The sequence below is a fragment of the Brachyistius frenatus genome, unplaced genomic scaffold, assembly GCF_029030835.1.
Source record: "Brachyistius frenatus isolate BFR_SWC_R1_liver_20210118 unplaced genomic scaffold, ASM2903083v1 Contig_67, whole genome shotgun sequence".
NCBI lineage: Eukaryota > Metazoa > Chordata > Actinopteri > Embiotocidae > Brachyistius > Brachyistius frenatus.
This window is the reverse complement of record NW_027210666.1, coordinates 494,051-516,483: the sequence shown is the minus strand read 5'-3', so window position 1 is coordinate 516,483 and position 22,433 is coordinate 494,051. Positions and strand designations below refer to the sequence as shown.

At 40.9% G+C, this 22,433-nt stretch overlaps 3 protein-coding genes across 6 annotated transcripts in view; 2 read left to right on the top strand and 1 right to left on the bottom strand.

Moving 5' to 3' along the window:
* Window positions 1–1,961: 1,961 nt before the first annotated feature.
* On the top strand, window positions 1,962–5,901 carry ptafr (platelet-activating factor receptor). 2 transcript variants are annotated; one of them, XM_069707104.1, is made up of 3 exons: window positions 1,962–2,030; window positions 2,439–2,515; window positions 3,727–5,901. In XM_069707104.1, exons 2-3 carry the CDS (start codon window positions 2,513–2,515, stop codon window positions 4,903–4,905), a joined length of 1,182 nt encoding a protein of 393 aa, XP_069563205.1. In that variant the 5' UTR covers window positions 1,962–2,030; window positions 2,439–2,512; the 3' UTR covers window positions 4,906–5,901. The 2 variants fall into 2 exon arrangements, with proteins under 2 accessions (XP_069563205.1, XP_069563204.1); XM_069707103.1 differs by lacking the exons at window positions 1,962–2,030; window positions 2,439–2,515 and adding an exon at window positions 3,183–3,609.
* Window positions 5,902–6,125: 224 nt separating this feature from the next.
* Window positions 6,126–8,497, bottom strand: LOC138625869 (uncharacterized). Its single transcript, XM_069707109.1, has 6 exons — window positions 8,414–8,497; window positions 8,266–8,313; window positions 7,259–7,537; window positions 6,565–6,693; window positions 6,459–6,477; window positions 6,126–6,320 (listed from the first exon to the last, which is right to left on the bottom strand). The coding sequence occupies exons 1-6, from the start codon at window positions 8,457–8,459 to the stop codon at window positions 6,194–6,196; spliced, it is 648 nt and encodes a 215-aa protein (XP_069563210.1). The 5' UTR covers window positions 8,460–8,497; the 3' UTR covers window positions 6,126–6,193.
* Window positions 8,498–9,523: 1,026 nt separating this feature from the next.
* pacrg (PARK2 co-regulated) overlaps window positions 9,524–22,433 on the top strand; it is a 196,045-nt gene continuing 183,135 nt past the window's right edge. For 2 of the 3 annotated variants that reach the window (XM_069707108.1, XM_069707106.1), the window contains exon 1: window positions 9,524–9,928. The gene's annotated coding sequence lies outside the window, so the exon portion shown is untranslated. Of the gene's footprint in view, window positions 9,929–13,468; window positions 13,716–22,433 lie in introns of all 3 variants that reach the window. The other variant, XM_069707107.1, reaches the window with a different exon arrangement.

Here is a 22,433-nt window from a genome sequence, read left to right as displayed (position 1 = left end):
CCGCACAGACAACATACAAACTCCACACAGAAAGGGCCCGAGACGACCAACACACGTGTTCAAAAACAACATGTTTCCAGTACCTTACGCTGAACCAAACCACATCTCCCATAAGCTGCTCTCCATTTCATGACCGAGACAAATCTCTGTGACTTACAGTGGAATCTTTTGAATCCACACCCAAACCATGAGCAACAAGTTGCATGTGAAAAGATTTTTTATTTTTTATTTTTTTACAGTATACCCGGCAATGGCACAGCACGTCTGGCAGTCATGCGGGGCACAACCACCAAAAAGCTCTGCTGTCTTGTTCCGCTGCCAAGCCATAATAACAGCAATAAGGTTGGGGAGGCTCGTTAACCTTAATCTAGGAATTATACTGTGGCACCAGGGAGAGGAGGACGTGTTGTTTTGTGTGCTCATACATTGGAGCTGGAATTAAACATTTACCACAGGGGGAAGTGTGTGTGTGTGTGTGTGTGTGTGTGTGTGTGGGGGGGGTAGTTGGTGTGTGTGTGTGTGTGTGTGTGAGGGGGGGGGGGGGGTTGGTTGGTTGGTGCAGCTTTGAACTACAGGCAAAGAATAGGTTTCATAGAGTTCACACAGAGACGTATATAGCCTCCCCCCCCCCTACTGGTTGAAACAAAGGAATACCGTGCTCCTTTTTTTATTGGTCTCTACCGCCACCGTGTGGTCAGAAGGCATTACTGCCGACTTGCCTCAGCTGCCCAATGGGCCCACAAGTTAGGGAGCAGTGTAGTCCTCTTGACAGTACAACATACACTGAAGACTTATCTGGATCATGTTTGTGGAAATTGGTTTGAAAATTGACCGAGGTCTCTTCTGAACTGTGAAACCAGAACTACCGCTCTACGCTGCGCGCCTCCGCCACCCCAGTCACTCGCCCATCTGCTGACACAGAGGGAAGAGTGATGTACACATCTCACAACATTAAGTATAATTTAGGGAGGTACAAGTGCTGACCATTTAACATTTTACCACAGCGTGCCAACATCAGGTGGAGGCAAGTGCGACGGTACATTTGATGCAGAGGTGCACTGTAAAGAAAAATAAAAATAAAAAAAATGCCACTGCCCAGCGAAACGTGTCTGCACATCTGGGCGACGTAAAGGAGCGATAAAGGTATGACGTCAATCAAATCTGTATTTATATACCGGCTGATAAACTGTCATCGTTGCCACTAATAGCTCCAATCGTGACTCACTTGACGAGACAGAAACTTCTTTAATTACATTGACTGACAGCCTGTGAATTGATTAGAGACCTCGTCTTCCGTGTCACTTCGAAAGAAAACAAAGCAAATGCTCAGAAAGTTGAAGGGATTTTGGCTTTCATTTGGGGGCAAAATAAAGGCGGTGTTGTGAACAACAACAACAACAAAAAAATTTGTCTCGTCTTTTAAGTGTCCTTAAGTTTAAAAAGACATTTGTGTTTTTTTTCTTGTATCCCAGACACGTAGGGACGATGATTTAAAATAGCTGCTATCCTCAAAATTGTGTGAAGTTTGAATAAAATGCTTGTTTTCCTTGATTTACCTACGAATCTATTACATCTGTAAAAGTTATATTCTCCCCCCCAAAAAAAAAGAAAAAAAAAAAAGAGATAAAAACAAGAAGTTGTCTGTTTACTGTTGTCTCCATTTCCTCAAAGCAACACATCAACATGAGGAAAATACAAACCTGTTACTTCATTCCAAGATTGCCTAAAAGTGGGCGTCTCTTCGTCTCGAAGAACAGGAACTGAGAAAATATGGACGTGAATCTGCATCTTGCGCCATGCGGGCGGGGGGGGGGGGGGGGATTTCCTACGAAGTTCTCCTCGTTTGCATCTTGAACTGTGAAGCACTCCCACACCAACTAACTCACCTCCTCCCCTCCCCTCCCCCCTATCTCTCTATCACGCACACAAGCACCAGGTTTGACAGATTAACCACACCTCTATTGAACTTAAGCGGCGGAGGCATTTAGTGTGTACACCCTGGATCACTTTGGAGTCGAAGAAACACTCCGGTAAGTTGACACCCACGCCTTTATTATAGTTTTAATAGAAAAATGACAATTTTAAGGTAGATTAGATAAAGCCAGTATTTAAGGTGAGAAGCTGATGTAGCTGTATAAGATACAAACTAATAAAAAATCTATTTAAAAAAAAAAAAGCCAGATGCTGGACACATTATTTCTTTATTCGATGTTATTATGAAATTAAGTTTGCTCATATTTATATGTTACGACTGTTTACTCCCAATTCTAATCATCAATAGCTCATCACAGCTTTTACCAGGTTTCAAGAATTTTTGTGTTACAGTCGGGGTTAGACTATAAATGTCATCTTTAATTTACTTTATCGCAAGCTATCTGGGTTTTCCTTCTTCTCTCAGATTTCACTCAACAGGCTTCAACATGTCTTTGTTTTCACAGTTCGCCGTTTCTCTGGAAGATCTGAGCATTTCTGCAAAATCAGCCCTCTTTCGTACCCAAACAGAGGAAGAAACATGGTGAATATCGTCTAATTTCACCCCTGACTGTAACTGCAGAACAATTCTCCTCTAAAATCTTCACACATTTTGATTGCGCACATATTACTTAATGGTAGTCCATTTATAGCAGGTTAAAGTCTAAAAGATCATGTGATTCTTTTCTCGCTGGTTCTTTTGTCTGACTTTCTGTTTTGATAATGAGACATTGCTCACTTTGCTTTCAGTCTTTTCGGAGTTAGTTCAAGTCACGTTGGAGACAATGATATCAGGAGATCCTCATTGGCTCCAGTAAATCCTCTCAGCTCTTTACCATTTTTGTGTCAGGGGTAAACCTTTAATAGTCTCAAATTCCACCTCAATGTCTCTGTCTGGGTTTGATGGTGCATAGTCTTCCAGGTACAATTAAGACAGAGATGTGTCATTCGATCAGTCTAAACATTTTAAATCAACATTTGTGTCCTTTCACCCAACGTATTGAAACGTAAATGTTTCACGAATCTCAGGAATCTGGTAGTAGGAAAAAAAAGATGAAATATGATATAAACATGGACCAGAAGAGCAGAAGATTTGAAAAATATACTTTATGTAATGTGCTTCGTCAGAGGGAGCGCTATTTGCTCTTAAGTGTTTCAGAAAATATACTGAAGCAAATAGCAATAATAAGCAATAATAAAGCAATAATAAAAAAAAAATAAAGCACTCTTACCAGCCAATTTAATTGATTGATTAAACTAATGGATGGAGGAAAGGGAGATAAAAGAGGGAACAAAACAGATGAGAAAATGAAGTTATATATAGGATAGATACTGAATGATTCAAAGGGAGAAAGAAAGGACTAAACATATGACACTGTGTCCACCTCTGTTACGGTAAACATTACACGTTATAGAAATAATACGGGGAAGATAACATTCTCAGAGGGATGAGCATTTCTTTCAACTCTATTAGTTTATTGACATTATTCTATTGTTATAAGTATTGTTTTACTTTACCTCCCTACCATCACAATAAAAAAAAAAAAAAAAAATCATGACAAAACCAAAGTTTGACTCTGTGTGACCCTCTTCCTGATCGAAACACCTTCAGACAGAACTTACAAATGGCACATGCAGGTATATTTCTAACACACGTCATCTTTAAAACTCTTGATTCATTCAGCTTTAAGTCAGAATTACAATGTTTTATGTTGTGGTGACAAATTATGCTGATGAGAACGTGTTTTTTCACAGAACAACGTTTTGGCAACCACGGAACAAGTTGGAGTGACGGAGACGCCTGGTGTGAACTCTACACCCAGCGATAACTCAACCTTCATGGACTCCGAGTTTCGTTACATGCTCTTCCCAGTTGTCTACAGCATCATGTTCATCCTGGGCGTCTTTGCTAACCTCTACGTCCTGTTCGTCCTGCGCTGCCTCCGTGAAGCCAGGGCCATGGGAGAAATCCGCATCTACATGGCTAACTTGACCATCGCTGATCTCCTCTTTGTGTTTGTCCTTCCCTTTTGGATTGGCTATTACAGTCGTCGGGGCCACTGGATCTATGGAGATTTCATGTGCCGGGTGACGGGTTCGTTTTTTTTCATCAACACCTATGGCACCATCCTCTTCCTCGCAGCCATCAGTGTCAACCGATATTGGGCGGTGACGAGGCCTCTGGACGCGGCCTCCTCAGACCGCAGTCGTCGTGGTATCATCGTGTGTGTTGTCATCTGGGTCTGCACCATCTCCATTGCTATTCCACAACTGGTGTCTCCAGCAATCCACACAGACTCCGACGGCTTCATTCGCTGTTTTGAGGGGTACGAGAATGTAAATGATGGTCAGAAGAGAAAAGTGGCTGCCACACATTTTTTAATAATTGGAATGTTCTTTGTTGTCTTTTTCCTCGTCGTGGTGTGTAATTTCCTTATCGCGCGAGCCTTACTTTCTCAAAATCCTCCCCAGTCTGAATTACGGTCTGCAACGATTATATCTAGAAAGTCCACCAGGAAGATGTCCTTTGCATCTAAAAGGCCCACGGGGGTGAAACGGAGAGCTCTGCAGATGCTGTGGGCAGTGGTGGGGGTTTTTGTTCTGTGTTTCCTGCCCCACCACGTCGTTCAGGGCCTCTGGGTTCTGGCGGTGCTGCAGATCAGAGACGGCTGGGGCCACGTGGACTGGGACCAGAACACTCTGCAGGCGCTCAACGACATGCATCAGATCACTTTGGTTCTTATGGGACTCAACTGCGTTTTGGATCCTGTAGTTTATTATTTTGCTACAAGGAAGTTTCGAAGGTTCATCATGGCTCATTTGAAAAAGTTAGGGAAAGGAGAGGGATGCTCACAGACGGTCACCTCAGAGCTGGACAGCAGGAATCAGAGCCAGAGACTCCACAGCGAGCACCCACAGCCCAATGAGAATTGACTCAACAATTTATAATATACTGTATGTATAAAAATGTAGATATTTTAACATGCTGTTAAAAATGACATAACAGTGTTTTGTACCTCTGGAAGCGCTTTTAAGTGTATAATGTTGGTGACTTCAAATCTTTTGAGCCTTCTTTCAGGCAATTTGACGTGGTTGTCCTGACATTGAATTTGTCGGAGCTGTGGTCTGAATTGCTGCAGTATTTCTGCTCTTTCTGTGTCAAGCACAAGTTGTAAAACAGAAGTTCTGCAACCACAACCACATAGAAAAAAAACACATGACTGAAAATTTTACAGAAGGATGAGGTTAACGGATGTAGACACATTATTTAAATCCTCTCACAGCTGTTGTTAGGCACATAGTAACGCGCTAACAGCAGAAGAAAATCAAGAGTAATAGATATTTATTTAAAGCCTACAGCCACTTTGTTTTGGATACAATGCTCTATGCACTTCAACTTCACATGATATTAAATCAATAAAATACAGTATAATGAGATTTGTGTCTCCCCTCAGAGAAGTTACTTTTTTTTGGAGCTTTGCCTGGGCAAGTTATATCCAGTATTGTCCCACCAGGGAACAGAAGTAATAATGCTTGAGCTATGTTTCCCCTCTGGCATCCGGTATTGTGACATTGCACCGACATCCCGTGGTAAAAATCCCATGATTCACAGGAACAAAGAAAGCCAGTGCTTATTGTTTTTTCAGCTTTTTGATGTATATGAATTACATTGTATTGTTTATTTACTTATTTGTTGTTTCGAAAGAGATGAATGATGCTTATTTATATTGAGTGGAACAACTTTGTTATTTTTATAGCACTCAAAGGTTTGTGCCATTTTGATCTTCCAAAAGGCAAAGGAGCTTTGTTTGTTATACTACATATTGCCTATTTCGTTAATAAAGCATATTTTTTGTATGTTTAATATGCTATGTAATGATTAAAATAAATTATAAATCAGTTTCTGACATCACGGAGGAGCACAACAGGGTACATCGACTCATCTATTCACAAAAGGAACGTGGGAACATTTTCATCTACCTATAACAGCTATGGGTTTATACCACATTCAGAATATAATGCATGACCTGTGTAAAAATATATCAAATGTAACCAAACACATACTTTCAGGAAATCCACACCATGACAAACTGCATACAGCAAACCGCATCTACCACATAAACCTAATGTTCATGCAAATAAAACCAAGCTGAAGTCTGCAGCTCCTTTTATCAATCTTCCTCTTTTTATTACACGTCTCAACGTTCACTCAGATAATCATTCATGACAGATCTGAGTACATATTGTCCCCAGTCACATTGGTGGGATCCAGATCAGTGTAGGCTTGGTTAGTGCTTGTGTAATTAATGTACACATCTCCGTCATCGTCAGTCTGTGGCAAATCTCCCCTGGTTTGCAGAAAAATGGGATCAGTCTTTCAATAAATACAGCTGTATGACACAGATGGCTTAGGGCATGAGAACAAAGTTCAAACACCAATATAAATGTACAAATTAAGAGTGTATGATTCTTCTGTTAAGACTTACTTTGATTGCATTTCAGGTCCTGTAAAACCACAAAAAAAAAAAAAAAAGCAGAATGAAATGATCCACGAACAATAATTTGAGCAAAGTGCTTCAAGGTGCTCCTTACCTTTAACTGTAGTGTCGGAGACAGTCAGTCTGTCACCAAGTCTTTGCCAGCCCAGCCCAAGAACAGTGAGGCTGATTATCAAGGCCAGAAGAGAAAGGACGAAGGCAGCAATTCCTAAATTCTCTCCCACTATTGTATGTTGCGGAAACAGCACAGAAATACAAGTAAATAACAGTTCAGATAATAAAAGGGATTCTATCCCATGATATTTGCAGGATGTTCAAATGTTGTACGATTTTAGCTTTGCATTTTTCAGTTTGTTATCTCAAATTTAGAGAGCCTTAGAATTTTTTTACTGTTATTTTTTTCAACTCTCAAATATAACATTAATATTAGTATCAGGCTCCCAAAAAGCATCACTTTGACCCCTATTAATACGTTGGTCTCCTTACCAAGTATGTCATGTGATTTCTGACACCAAAATTGACAATACTTGATCAAAGCATGTTAACCAATTGTCTGCATTCAATTATTATAAATTGTTACCTGGTGTAAAGACCTGATGATACTATAGACATTCGAAAGTGGAACAAGCATTGCATTAATAGCACTTGACAACAAAATGTTACTCTTCATCATTCATGACTTTACTAATGATGAGTCTATTGGTATTCATCAACATTGAAATATATTGGACAACGGTGTTGTTGTACAGTTTTTCATTCAGATATGAAGGAAGTCAAAACAGACCAACCTGTTGCTCGCATTGAGATGATAAAGACGTTGTGGTTCGGGCTCTTTAGCGTCGGAGATAACAATGCCTCAGCCAAGCAGCGGTACGACCCACTTTGCTCTGGCTCAGTGAGGGTCAGCTCCCTCCCAGTGCCCACTTCTTCCCAGGTCTGATTTTTCAGTCGTTGCCAAGACCAAGTGACGGATGCCGGCGTGGTGAGCGCGCTGCAGTGCAGGCTGACGCTTTGACCTGCTGCAACAGGGTAGTTTGGTGTGGCCTCCAGCTGCAGAGGAGACAGCTCTTTGTGGAGGAGGGTTTATCGAAACAAACAGAGGAAGATGATGAATGGATGAAGGAAAGAGGGAGAAGAAATACAGACCATTTTTAGCCACACAAGTGACATGATGGAAACGATGTTCTGTTTGTCTGTCGACCCGCCAGTTACACCCCAGAGGATGAATTCAGCGAACCTTGGTGATTCCTGTCCTATTTAACCACCATCAAGTTGACATTTTAGTTTTTTTTAGTGAAATGCCTCAACATTGATTTTATTGCTATAAAATTTTGCGCAATATCCTTGATGACTCCTAAATACTTTGATGGTCCTCTAGCTTTTCATAGCGCTGGCAGTAGATCAAAACTGTCACTCACCCCACAGGATGATGTGGAATCATTTTGGTGATCTCTTAACTTTTCATTAGCTTAATTGTCACATCAAAACTTCTTCTTTATTATCCAAAACTTTTGTTCAAGACTAAACCTGCGTTGCTAGGTATTCCCATGAGCCTCAGCAACACTTGTGCACTATGTTTAGTGCTAATTAGAACATTTAGAAATTACAACATTATAAACTAAAATTGTAGTCGAAATAAAAATCATACCACTCAAACAATAGCATGCGTGCATTGTTACTTTAAGCATAGATATTTGCATATTAGCATTTAGTTCAGAACATTGCATTAGTCATATTTTTAACCAATTATTTCGATTGGGAAGCCAAAACAATGTATTTTTTTATTTTTTTTTACCTTCTTTAGCCGTTGTATTGTAAACGATCGGTGTCATCTGGGATTTAACTGCAAAGAACAACAAGATGTACAAATAAAATCACAATAATGTATTTGAGACCTAAATTCTGGATTCTTTTATCACGTCCACTAATAGAAAGGTCCTTACCTGTGCTTTCACACGAAAAGAAAAGGAGAATAATGCCACACAGCATGTTGTTTGAGAAGAACAAAAAGAAAATACCTGTGTTGCTCCACGCCAACAGGTGCAAAAATGAATCAATGTTTTTAGGCACAGGTTAGGCGTGAGGAAGTATAAGATTGGGTTACAGAAAGAAGGGAAGTTTCAAGTTCCTTTTTCCATATAAATAACAAAACGACTGTACAGAAATAATTGATACCATACCCCAGTTTTTACATAGGTCAACAAGCATGTGCACTGTAGCCTGACATTAAAACAATTGACAGAAAAAAAGTATCTCAAAAGGAGAAGCACAGATCAGCAGAGAATGACAAATAAACCCAATCTCACCCATGAAAGCCTTCAATTTATAACATTCAAAATCTGTCAATCAATTTATGACCTGCAGGAAAAACAGTTTACCAGACTCCAAAAACTTTTAATGCATTTTATTTAATTCAGAGCCGGAAGGCAAGTCTATCAGGCACTCAACACACTTGGTTTCCAACATCTCATATCTGCGACAATGGTCACCTTCAGGCTCAGGCTGTGATGACAGCTCTGATTGTTGCTGTTGGACAGTTTGACATCAGAACTTTCACCTGAGGCGAACGCTCACTGGCTGACAGGGCGGGTCAAAAGGAGAGAGTGGATTCTATACAGTTCTGCATGAAGCACAGAAATTTAACACAACTGTAACAGACTTCATGCATACTTTGTAGTATTTGGGTTAGGGGCGCAGTTTCCCAGCATGCATTTAAAGTGTTTATAGCGACATAAGCTTCAGTGAATTGTATCCTTAATCACCACAGATTTGACCTGATACATCGATATTATCGTTACTGTTCTTCACACTAATTCAAAAGTGTTTCTACAAGCTGACTGTATGTTGTTGTGGAAGAAGTTATTTTGCACCATGAGTGAAGGTCTGTGCATGGTTAATAATGTGCCTCCAGTGTACTTATGAATTGAATAACTGCTCAATGTTACTGCATTGACATCAGAGGTTTTTGAGGTCATGTGGGGTATAAAATGGAGGAACTTCTAGAAGCAAGAAAAGCTACTCTGCCTGCTTCACACCAACCCTTAGCTTGCTTTGACTGTTTGACTGTTGCGGAGTGAACAAGTGTAAAGAAAATGGGGAATGTAATAACTTTCTCTGACAGCTGGAAAATATAGTGTGTATAAGTATAATTGATCATTTTCAAGATACTTTTTTTTTTAATTGTAATTATCTTTATTGACAAAAAAAAAAAAAAAAAAAAAATGGAAGTAAATCTTTTAAAAGCCTGTTGTGGTCACATGGTGAACTTGGATAATGTGGCTAAATACCAAGTGAAACATGGCTCCAAAATGGACAAATATCACGTCCATACATAAAGGAGCAGAGCAACAGCGAGGATGGTGAGAACGTTTGACCGAGCGACTACTGGGAGGAAATCACGGATGCTTTTGCCGTGAACCTCGCCAACAGTCCTGATCTGACAGGCGTGACATCCGTCGGTGAGTAGGCTCTGCACTTCTTTACTTTCATGTTTTCTGTTGGGGTTGAGAAGTTAAATGCTGCAACATAACCGAAAAAGTAAACAATCGCTGCTGTGTATGTGTAGAGTTTGGCTACAGCAGTGCTTTATCTGGTGTGTTGAGTATGACAACATGAATGGGCTACTTTTGCTTGGCCCACTAGCATCTAATTACTGGAACATCTTGCAGGTTTATTATGGAGAACATTTTATTTTATCTGTGTATGGGTTCACTTGTTGTCACTTGTTCTGACCTATTTCTGTACATTTTGTGGAAGGTCAACCAAACCTTAACCATGAGCATTATATGCCCAACCCAACCATCATTTTTGCCATAAGTTGTGTGGTGTTCTAACTATGACCAAAAAGCATCTCTAAAGATTGCTTGGAAGTGTGTCCCCGCAATGCGAACAAACAGGTTTTAGTCCTCATATTACACGTTGAAAATGTTTTGGCATCTTGATTTCATTCCATTTTGTGATCTGTAATATTATTTCTTTGCCTGTCTCTATCTCCTGAAAGACTATTTTTGTTTAGAGGACTATAGAGTGCAGCTGCAGACAGTTGGGGTATAGACGTGGGGTTTGTACATACAATGAAAAACTCAAACAGTTATATCCCAAAAATGTAGGAAGTGGTTTTTCTTGCACCATGGAGCTGTTACTGAAACAAACTGACAACTGCTATTAAATTCTATGGTACAAAAATATCCAAAGAGCTGAATGTTAAATGTTTTAAATTGTAGCATTGCTCTCATGTAATCACTGATCAACGCTGCATCGGTACCGTGATCACATGTGGGTCAACTTTGTATCGTGAAAGGTAATGTGAATGCAACTCAACGAATGTAAACAGGAGAGTGAGGAAGCTGTCAATCAAACACAGTTTGGGATGGGATGGCGTGTCGCTGCAGAACGTTATGGAAGTCATGCCGCTTAAGTGTGAATTTTGAATAGATCACCAAAAGTGTCACACATCCTCCTCCATGCAGTGGGAACCAAACTGTTAGCTGTCAACTTAATTGCTTAATAGTGAGCCACAGGAATTTGAGATCCCCCCCTCAATCAATACATTTATCTCAACACGAGTTAATTCATTAGTTACGCAATACATAAGCCTGTGTTTTTGTATCTCTTCTATAAATGCATGAATCTTTATTCTTCTCCCAGACATAGCAGGTCAGTTTGATTTAGTTGTAATCAGGGTTTGAAGTTTCAGACATTGTTTCTTCTTTGCTGTGCTGCTATACAGACAGCACAGACCAGCATGTGTTTGGTTGTTTATATTTCCCTATATTCAGTTACAGTATATGTGATTGAGACAGTGTAGTGAGTGTGCTGAATTTTCATTTAAAGCAGATGTTAATTGTTTTCAGTTATGGTGTTGTTTTTGGTCAGAAGGGGAACTGTAACTTCTTGCTAAAATCTTTTCACATCACCATTTCCTTTTCTTTTGCAGTGTAAGATCTAATGTGCGATGTGTTTCTCCTCTTGCCCTTTGGCCATCTGTGACTTCCTCATAATGAAGTTGTGCACACCACAGGGGACAGAGGAACCACTGTCTCACTGAGAGAAAGATAAATGGGCATACTGCATAATTATCTGTCCTTGTGTGTGTGCATATCTGTGTGTGTGTGTGTGTGTGTGTGTGTGTGTGTGTGTGTGTGTGTGTGTGTGTGTGTGTGTGTGTGTGTGTGTGTGTGTGTGTTTTACCTCCGAGTCATTATTCTTCATTATTCTTCTATTATTCATCACTCATTTATTATTCTCCCTGCACTGCTGATTCCAGTCATGCCTGTTGGTTCTTACCACAGACACCGTCGTGGTCTTCCAGCCATTTAATGACAGTGAAATAATGGGGTGAAGTTTTTGTGCTGTGTATGTGTGTGCATACGGACACGTGTAATATTGACCCAGAAGTTGATGTTTACTTTTACCTACTTGGACAAATCCAAATAACATACTCAATGGATCGACTACCTCTGTGAAGATTGACCTATTGATCTGCAGGGGGCAGCATCCACCCAAAGGTTGAGGAAGTCGGTTTGTGAAAAGTGGAAATCTTTGGACAGAATGGGAAAAATATAAAAAGGGAGAGTGAAGAAGTAGTCTTCTCAGAACTAAACCTCTCTAACAGTTGTTGTTTCACTATTTTCCTTCAATAAATATATCAAGTATAGACACATAAAACTATATTTCTTCAAAAAGTGTGTTAGATCTCCATTTTTAATATCTGTGAATCTGTAAAGAGAAAATATAGCAACTATGTACATTTTCACTGGCAAAATAAACTAAATGAACAACCAGAAATAAAGATCTGTGATAGATTAATGATCAGTTTGTCCTTGCAAAGAGCATATGTCCAAAAGAGAGGTTACATTTTTTCAGTTTCAGTATGTGGAACAGGTTTCATGGAGGAACTATTAATTAAAAACAGATGATAAGTACTCTTTTAGTGAGCAGCAGGTCATAGATACGAGCTGGTTCTTCAGTTTTCCTGAGCAGGCTTTATAGTCTGTGGTTCTTCTCCGTGAGCACATAATCAACCACTGGATGGTGCTGTGTGCTCAGAGTTTCCTCTCCTTGTTTTTATATTCTTGGAAGCCACAGCAATGCACAGTAGCCTTCCTTTTAGGCTTTTGTGTGTGTTCTGGCTTTATAATGAGAAATCCATTAGGCAGGTTTTCCAGTGGAGGGTAAGACTGGAAATGATCAGTTTACAGCAAAAATATGAAGTAGATTTTCCTACGAAACAACAAGCACTGTGGATTCATTTTCAAAATTGGACAGTGAGTTTTAATAAGTCAGCTTCATAGGTTAAAAAAAGTGTATATATATTTTTCATGTTTGTAGGTTCATTTCCTACAGATGAATTTGTGTACTTGCCTTCAGTGTTTTTCTGACAGTCTGGCTCTGGGGTGTTTTAAGTTCACACTTGAATTGCTGCTCCCCTCCTCTTGTGCGTTCAGTTTGTCTTTGTGTTGTTACCCCATGGGGGGTTTACAGTCACTTCATTATGAGGAAAATACATTGTTATGTTGTTGAGTGGAATAAGCATGAGACCCAATCAGAGATTTCCTCTCTGAGACAGTTATTCTTGATGACCTAAATGAAATATGAAAGTACTCTGTGTGTGTGTGTGTGTGTGTGTGTGTGTGTGTGTGTGTGTGTGTGTGTGTGTGTGTGTGTGTGTGTGTGTGTGTGTGTGAGAGAGAGAGAGAGAGAGAGAGCAGAGAGGCGAAGGAGCGCACTCATCCCTGCATCATTTTTTGATGGATAAGTTTCCTCCCTCCTCTCGTCACCCGTTGGTTGTCACAGTGATGACGGGTGGCTTCCTTCTGCTTTTCTGGCGGGTGGTGGGATGTGACAGTCGTATGGGCAGCTGCCAGCATGCGTCTCACTGCTCTTCCTCCTCCAGACTCGCCCTCCCAAATCAAATGATTAACTCCTTACTTTGTTGTCCATTTACCAATCCCCTCCTCCTAGCATCTTGAATTATGAACGTGATTTCTTTCTTCCAGTCTGTGTCGGCCGGCCTCTGTAGTGCCTCAGAAATGATAACAGGACCGAGAAGAGCAACAGCGGTGACAAGAGCTATTACAACAACACGCAACACAACAACAGAGTACAGACAACACTCAACTCCAGATGGGCGCTTCCTGTGCCAGGCAGGAAATGGCACTGAGCTCCCTCGCCATCATATTTCATTTTAGCAGAAAACAGAGATGATCATCACTTCATCTTCAACACATCCGTTTCTCCCAACGGGTGAGCTGCAAATTCATTTCAGTCTTTTTGTTCTTCTGCTCTGCGTGCATCTCACTTGGGTTGTAGTCATCATTGGCTAGAAAAGGCGGACAGTCAGACTTCAATATTAAGCCTCAAAGCCTTTCCATTGCCTGCTGTGGCGTCACTCCGAGTGGAATGGAGATGATTTTATTGCGGCTGACCGCACACAGATGAACACAACTGCATGGCCTGTGATATGTGGAAAGATACACTTGTATTATAATAATAAGAATCATTTCACAACAGACAAATAGGAACGTTTATGCATTTTATAATGCACTAATTCTACACTTTAGGATAGTCTGTAATGTATTCTACAGCTTTCATTAGTCATCTTAACTTGATCCTTTACAGGAAAAAAATGTACCAAGCGGATTGGGTCTAATAGATGATGCTGCCAAGTTCTGTTATGGGAATTGTAGGCTCTCCATAATGCACTGATGTTGATATCATTTGACTTGTAAACGGTGAGGGGGCCTTTTACTGGCAGAAATGGTGGGATCATGAGCATCTGGGAAATTTGTGGTGAAATAGCCAGACTTGGTTGGCCTACCCAGCCTAGTTTGCTCGCTTCGTTATATGTTAAAAATGGCAAAAAAAAAAAAAAAAAATCCTTCGGTTTGTATGGATGATGATGAGGTTGTTTGTCACTTCTTTGTATTCAGAGAGCAGAAGTACAGCAGATTTTTTGAGGGCGGCCGTGTTGCCTATTTATTGTCCTCATGTGAACTCTATCAACTCAGAAGTGGGACGTTCCCAAATGGGAACCTTCCTAATTCCGAGCTGCCTGAACGCACGAAAAGGTTGCAATGAAAGATGTTGCAATTTCAGAAATGTCGGGTTTAGCAGTTTTGAAGCATGATTAATGACGCGTGACTCATTATTTTATTAAATTGTGTTTTGCAAGTCTAACTTGTGCAGTGTTAAATCACTTTATTACCCTTTCTACCAGTCTTTGCTCATTCAGAACCCCCATATGAAAGTATAACACAAAATAATTATCAAATGACTAAATCAATGCTAAAAATTGTCAGGTTATTTGACCTTCGTTTAACCGACAGGGTCTCTTGTGTTAAATATCTTCTTTATTTCAAGAGAGTACAATGTGTCATTATAATTATAATTAACCACATAGTGCCAAAATAACACCCAAGGCAAATCTATTTTATTCATGTAACCCTAAATCACAATTTTTCCCAAATGTGCTTCAAAGGGCTATACAATGTACAAACAAATTATCCTTTTATTTACCTATTTACTTTTGTTTTGTGTAGATTTTATCCTCAGTTCAAAAAAAGGAAAAACTCCCCCAATAAAAGGAAAAAAGAGGTCGTTCCCTCTTCCAACAATGCATTAGAAAAAGGAGCAAGGTAAGGAGGAAACACCTGAAAAACACACCCGTTTCATGTGGATAAGCATGCGTTTCTCTACTTGCATGCACATATGTGAGTTCATGAAATGTTTGTGTGTAGGAGAGATCGCATTATCCCTGTGCTGCAGAGTGCAGATGATGCGCTCAGTTCTGCTGTGTAGGCCCTGTGTTGAACAGATGTCACGGACGCTGATACTGTCCCCGTGCTGAGCGGGAACAAATTACAGGCCGATACACACAGGAGAACTCACACACACACACACACACACACACACACACACACACACACACACACACACACACACACACACACACACACACACACACACACACACACACACACACACACACACACACACACACACACACACACACACACGCTTGCAAATATAACCTTCAGATTACAGATGGCCCCTATCAGAGGCCGCTGGCTGGATTTGCAAGATGTAAATACTGAGAGGGTAATCCAGCACAGGACAGAGGGGGGTATAACATGGGGCAGGATGAGCACCAGATGGTGGATGTGGGTGTGTGTGTGTTCTGGGGGGAATGTTAAGCATGCCGAGGTACTGACATTGGGATTACGGTTGTCTGTTTTTTATGTGCCACAGATGGACCTGTAGTGTTTCTGTTCTCAGCACAGAAAGCGGGGGGGATAATAGCCCTCAATATGAACCACCTCGATCCTTTTTCACTGTCTCTTAGCCCGTGTTGCACCAAGGCAAAGGGTCGTGAACTTCTATTATTGGTGAATGGAAGCCCGCGTTCACAGTGACCTTGAGTTGCATGTGAGCAGTAAACTGAGTAAGAGGACGTGAGCGCGAGCACAGCTCCGTGTTTGTGTATTAATGTCAGACAGACAGGGAGGGAGAGAAACAGGAAGTAATACAAACCGGGAAACAGAGAAAAAGAGACAAGCTGTTGTCACACGAGTGAGGCCGAGTTTTATTCTTTGACTCGCAGAGGTCACGAGCCAATCGAGCTGGCGCGCTTTATGGTGTACCATCCTGGGGAACATTTTCTCCCGCACATTCTTTTCCATTTCCCCTCCTCCATCCCCCCGTCTCCTACACCCTTTTTGTCCTTGCCATAATTTCATCTCTTTGCACGTTATTAGCAAGCTGGCGCCTAATGAATTTCTTATCTCTCTGAATTCAGTGGCTGTTGTGATAACGTTTATTGTTTTCAGTTTTACTATTCCCCACATCGGAGGCAGGAGCGTGTGAATGTGAGGGGGGAGAGGGAAAGAAAAAGACAGATGTTTAGACTGGAAGATGGAGATGGAAACAAAAGGAAACTCTCGGCAGCGGTGGCGTTTTGGTTGCATATAATCCAAGTTCTAAAATGTACTTGTTAGTGAAAGTATCAAAGCATGCTTGCAAGCAATAGAGGCGAACAGTGGCATGCTGGAAGGGTTCTAGTACGTGGAGAGACGTCAAGAAGAACAGGTGGTGCAAATGACAGAAAGAGGAGAGCAGGAAATGGGGGAAAAAAAAAAGGGGTGTCAGAACCTTTTGGAAGAGAGAGAAAAGAAACCTTGAAAGAAAACAGAAACCACTGACTGGATAGTGATACAAAGAGCGAGTGAAGAACAAGGAGCTTGGAGATGATTAAACAAGGAGAGAAAAAAGAATGGGAGGCAGATCGAAGGACAGAGCAGTGGCAGATGGGTGTGTTCTGGTCTGTTACTAATGTTCCTCGCAAGAATTAAAGTCCAGGAAGAGGTTGGTGCACACACAGGCTCATACGTACGCATTGCACACTGTCAGCTCATTTGTATATTGTGACTGAGGGCCCCTGTAAACATCAGCAACCCCCTATTGGCTCTCCTGCAGCAGTAGTTAGTGACTTAGTGACCCATGCAACCCCGTCACACACTGGCATCGGCCCCTTGTAGTAGCGCATGGTCGATCCAAAGTGTCACCTCGCTAAATATGGGCACGCACACATATATGGACACAAACACACACGGCTCGCTGTAAGTGTTAAGCACATTCCTCTGACACCTTCCCTGATAACAGAATGCAAGCAGGGTGTGATGTGAGAAGGAGGGAATGAGCGCGGAAAAGAGGGAAGTGAGAGTGGAGGGAGAGCTAATAGCAGCTGTGTCACACTGTCAGCATTAGTGCAATGCAGTGTCAAAACAAGGCCTCCGCTGAACACTTGAGCTGTATTTTAACACGTTAAGTAATACAGGAGCAATGTTGTGGTTTGGGAACTTGATTTCCCATGGAATAATATCATTCTAATATGATGCTAAGCATGTGGCTCATTATGCAGCCGTGCCTTGTGAAACTTTGCTTACAACTTGTTTGTGTGTTTTTTTTGTAACATCCTCTGTTAAACCTGGCACTACATCATATGGAAGTTATTCGGAGAAACAACTTTAAATTCTTCCTTCTGTTCACTGCCACCTGCTGCAGTTTTAGTTCCTCAATTTACAGTTTTGGGCCTGATTCCTAAAGTTTCCTGAAATTATCAGATGGTTGAAATGAAGATGATGTAAACATTTAATAAAGTCCAATATTAAACTCTCGTTGATTACTATTGTGGCAAATATAACAGTCCAAATGGTAGTTCATTCTATTTAGCCATGATGAAACTCCAAATTTACCTGAATTGATAGAACCTGAATGATACTAGATTTTTGTCTTTATATTGACTGATATTATACTATATATACAGTGAACTATCCCTCAAATGTGGTTATTAAACCCTTTTGAAACTTTCGACAAAGTTATGTAATGGCAAGATATTTTACAGTTTATTGTCCAAACCGACTTCATTGCACTGATACATTTTAAATACCTATAAATAATAAAAACACAAAAGTAGAACAATTTCTAATGTACCCCAAGCATGTTTTTCTGCACTTTGTCCTGTACAAAATGTTTTCATAACCATGCATATTAGCTAACATATATGCCAATAGTGATCTATCTGTAATTGCCCAATATCAGCCCATAAAATCAGTCATGCTTTATTAATTGGTGTACCATGTGTCTCTACTGCTACTCACGACTTTAATAATTTAGTTAAAGTGAGTTAACCAAACCAAGAAACCCAACTTGACCCACCCCTCTCCTCTCTGCAGTGTGTGTATGTCTCCCCTTTCAAATTCCCTTTGAGTACAGTGCACGCAGAGACCCAGAGACACACCATATACTGCACCTGGACCATCTGATTACAAACAGAGTCATCCAGGAATATGCAGCTTGTGAGCACAACACACAAAACACACAAACAACTAAGCAAGGCCTTAAAATGCAAGATAATGCAGGTCCCACTTTATTTGATCTTGTACTCTAATGAAGCACATTCCCATAAATATGAAAAAAATAATAATAAAAAAAAAAAACTGATACTGAATGAACTTGTGGGAGCCCAACTGGGACACATGGCAGTTGTCTTATTTGGCCAGTTATCAATCTGCTATTGTTAAAACATTATTACTACTAAAATACTACAAATACTACAGTAAGTACCTTGAAATGACAGAAAGGTCATTTTTACTGCACCAATATGAATAAAATCTTCATGTCAGTTTTGTGAGGGTTTCACAAATGTAATATATTGCAGATCATGACTACATGAATGATATAAATATTGTATGAAGTGAAAATTCATTATTTTGAGTTTCAGACAAACACACTGACTTAATATTTGCAAGATTATTGAATAATGTTAAAAAGTAGAAAACAGAGCATCATCTTCAGTGATAGGGTAAAACAAATTTAATCTTTGGGATGAACATAATATACATATATATTTATATTTTATTCTCTGAGAGCATCGTCAAACTCCTTGTATTTACTGCCACAGTTTACGCAAACACAGCCTGCAGCACAGGCCTGATGGAAACAAACATCAGTACTTTAAAACTCCCCTAAAATACCTTGAAAGCAATGTCAATTCTCTAATACCTCTAACTCTGCGTCAGTCAGGGGAAACATCGCCGGTGCTTTATTTAGAGTGTCAAACAGATTAGCCTTTTGTGCTCTGACCCCTTTGAAGGAAAAGAAAAAAAAAAAAAATGGAAGAAAATGTAACTCTGGGATCGATAAGTTGAAGGACAACAGGCAGTGAGTGTGAAAAGAAGTGACAGATACACACATGTGTAAAGCTCTCCCAAAGTGAAGGTCAGGAGGAGGTAAGCTGTGTGTTTAAAAATGATGTTAATTCAAGTTAAGGCTGTGAGAAAAAGAGAGGAGGTCTCCGGGCAGGGAAACACGGGCTTTCATGCTCTCGTTTGATGCCAAAATTCTACTTTGAAGCCATTTTAAGTCTCATTTGGGGGACGCAAAAAGACAAAAGTTAGAGCCTTTTATGAGTACTTTATCCCTGTCTTTTTCCACTTACATCCATATTTGTATGAATCAACAATCAGCACGCATGCCAGGTTAGTCGACCTTCAAGAGATTCTCACTTTTCTGCTCTGATTTCCAGATTATTCTCATCTGTTCTCTTGCAAGAAGGCCATACACACTTCCCATCCTGTTCCGCTCCAGCAGCTCAGACAGCTATTGTACACGCAGTAGCGAGTCTACACAAGGACCCAGAAGCTTCATTGCGCTCCCAGTCTCATCACAGTACACCCAGCCAGAAAGCAGCCACCGTGTTGTTCGGCGCTACGGCGCTTGCCACCTGTCCACATGTCCTGGGCAGGGCTGAAGTGGGCGCGGCCTGCAGAGAGACGCTTAAATGCCTCAACAGGAACATCAGGAGTGCAATTCTGCTAGCTGTCCCCACACATATGGCCCTGTTTTTCAGCTCTGGATGTACACAGCGGAAAGGAGAAAGAGAGAGAGAGAGAGAGAGAGGAGGAGGAGGTGAAGCCAGAGAATGGATGAGGGGAAAGCAGCAGCAGGACAGACGTGAAATAGAGGGTTTAGCAGAGAGAGAGAGATGACCAGACGAAGACAGACTGCGAGAATAGAGAGACAGGAAACACGAGTAAGAGATGAGTAATTGAAGGAGATAGAGAGAAAAGGGTTGAGAGGGTGTGAAATGTGAGAAGAGAGTTTGATTTGTTTTTCAGCAGTGTCGTGCTGTCACACAAATGTGTTTACCAGCCCCTACTTTGCCATTAGTGACACTTGGGCGCTCCTGTAGAAGAAACCAAATAGGCTGATAACTGCCTCATGTATCCTCCAAATATCCCCATAGCTCTCCATCTGTTGGACTGTGTCCGTCCGTATGTCTCCTCTCTTCAGCCGTCCCCCCTCTCCGTCTCCCGCTTCTGTCTTTTTGCGGTTGTTGTTTCTCTCGTTCCTGTCTGTTTCCTACTCGTGCTCAATCTTCTTCCAAGTTTGAACCGCTGTCTGTTGTGATAGAAAACCGAAGCCGTATGAAGGTTAGGAGGTGAGTAGCATGCAAATTAGTGACAGAGATGCAGCAGCTGGAGAGTCCAATTTCAGGGACCACCCAAATTTAGACGAGCTACAGAAGATTCACGATAGCGTCATCACGAGCTTCTACTTCGAGCGTCTTCGTAGGGATGGCCAACAACACTATGTATTATACTGGTTGCTAAGCTAACAGGCACAAACACAGAGTTCAAACCTGGCTTCTATTATGTACATCTTCCATTTTTTTTTCCCACTGGTGCAGATTATACAGTATATTTACTGCTGACAGGTGAAATTCTAAGTATTCTTGGCAGTGTGTGAACACTAAAGGATACACCAGTTGTGTCCTTGAGATCTTTTCCTACATTTGGCAGAGTGTTTCGATTGCGATGCCAGTATTGACATCTCTATATAGTGAAATATTTACAGCCCAAACACATTTCCGTTAAATGTTGGATTCTATTAAGTTCCTTAACTTTGAGCATGCAATGTTGTTTGTGACAAAAAAAAAGTTGCTACAACTGATAAAATGCTCTCCTCTTTTCTCACCTTTCTCATCTTACTTGAGTCCCAAGCCTGTCCTATTGAAAAAAAAAACCATTTCATGCGGTGAGCGTTACTGTTGTTGCTATTCACACATCTTATTTTCTTCTTTAAATATTACAGCAGTGCAGCTATTTCTACGACCTGCCAGTCACCTTCATGCAGCAGTACCTCCGACTTCAGAGCACTTTTGTCTTTCAACCTGGCTGCTTTTATCTCCTTTGCCTTTATAATAGCCTGTGTATCCATCTTGCTGCCAATCTCTGCAGGCCGGTATTTTGCCCTTTAGCAGCCTGCGAGGGCTCCTCTGTCTCTGCTGGACTGTCGACTTACTTTTTACTAACCTGAGCTCCGGCAGACTGCTTTAACCAACAGAAACCCTTGCATATTCACCTCCTAAAACAGGGGCGGGCAATTATTTTTTCCATAGGGCCACATGAGAAACAGAAAATATTGTGGAGGGCCAGGCCAAAAGGCTGAACTCAATTCTGCATAATAAGCACTGCAGCTTTAGTCCATGCAAGAGGTAAAATTAGAAAATATGTTTATTTTGTAATTTCCAATCAACCTCACACGGGCCAGTCAGAATCAGCCAAAGGGCCACATGTGGCCCGCGGGCCACACAATGCCCAGGTCTGTCCTAAAAGCTGGAGCTGACTTTATGCGAGGAGCTTACAACACCAACAGCCTTATATAAAATGGCAGGTAAAAAAAAAATCAGCTGTGCTAATTTTTATAACAGAAAACCAACGTTTTACAAAAGGATGGTAGTTTTTCTTCTAATAATTACTGATGGAGTTGTTTTCCTATAAAACGGCCTGTAAAATGAGTTTTTTGAATAACAGCCGTGTTGTCCGTCACACCAAACTATCCTGTCAAAAGCGGCTTGAACATGAAAGGTGTGACTACACTGACTCTCGCTGTGGCTCCTGCTAAACTCTTTAAAGGTGTTAAGTTCCTCTCGTACTCTGGTGTCAGACCTGTCACATAGCAGGGCTCGGAGAGCGAGATGGAAAATACCCTTTGTTAATATTTCAACGGCTCAAACAGTCGGAGATCATACAGAGTGACAGATACAGGTAGAGCAGTTTGAATCCAATGGTCAATACATAGAAGAGAGCAGAGCCCAAGAGTGCAAGTCAGAGGACTTTTTTGAGTCAACATTTGACACTGTAGTGTTGACTTAAAGCTGCTGACTTAAGGGACGGGAAAGAAATGGAGGTAGACAGAAAAATACAAAGAAAAGTATTAAAGATAATGGAAAAATATGAAAGACAAAATCTGTTCTGTGGGTGAATGTTGCCATCTGTGTTCGTATGTGAGTTTGTGCAGGATCATGTAGCTGTGTGGTGTTTGTGTGTTTGTGTGTGTGTGTGCCATCTTGGGAGCAGTTTGTGAATGGGAGGATTTAAAGGGTAGAAGTTTGAGCAGAAA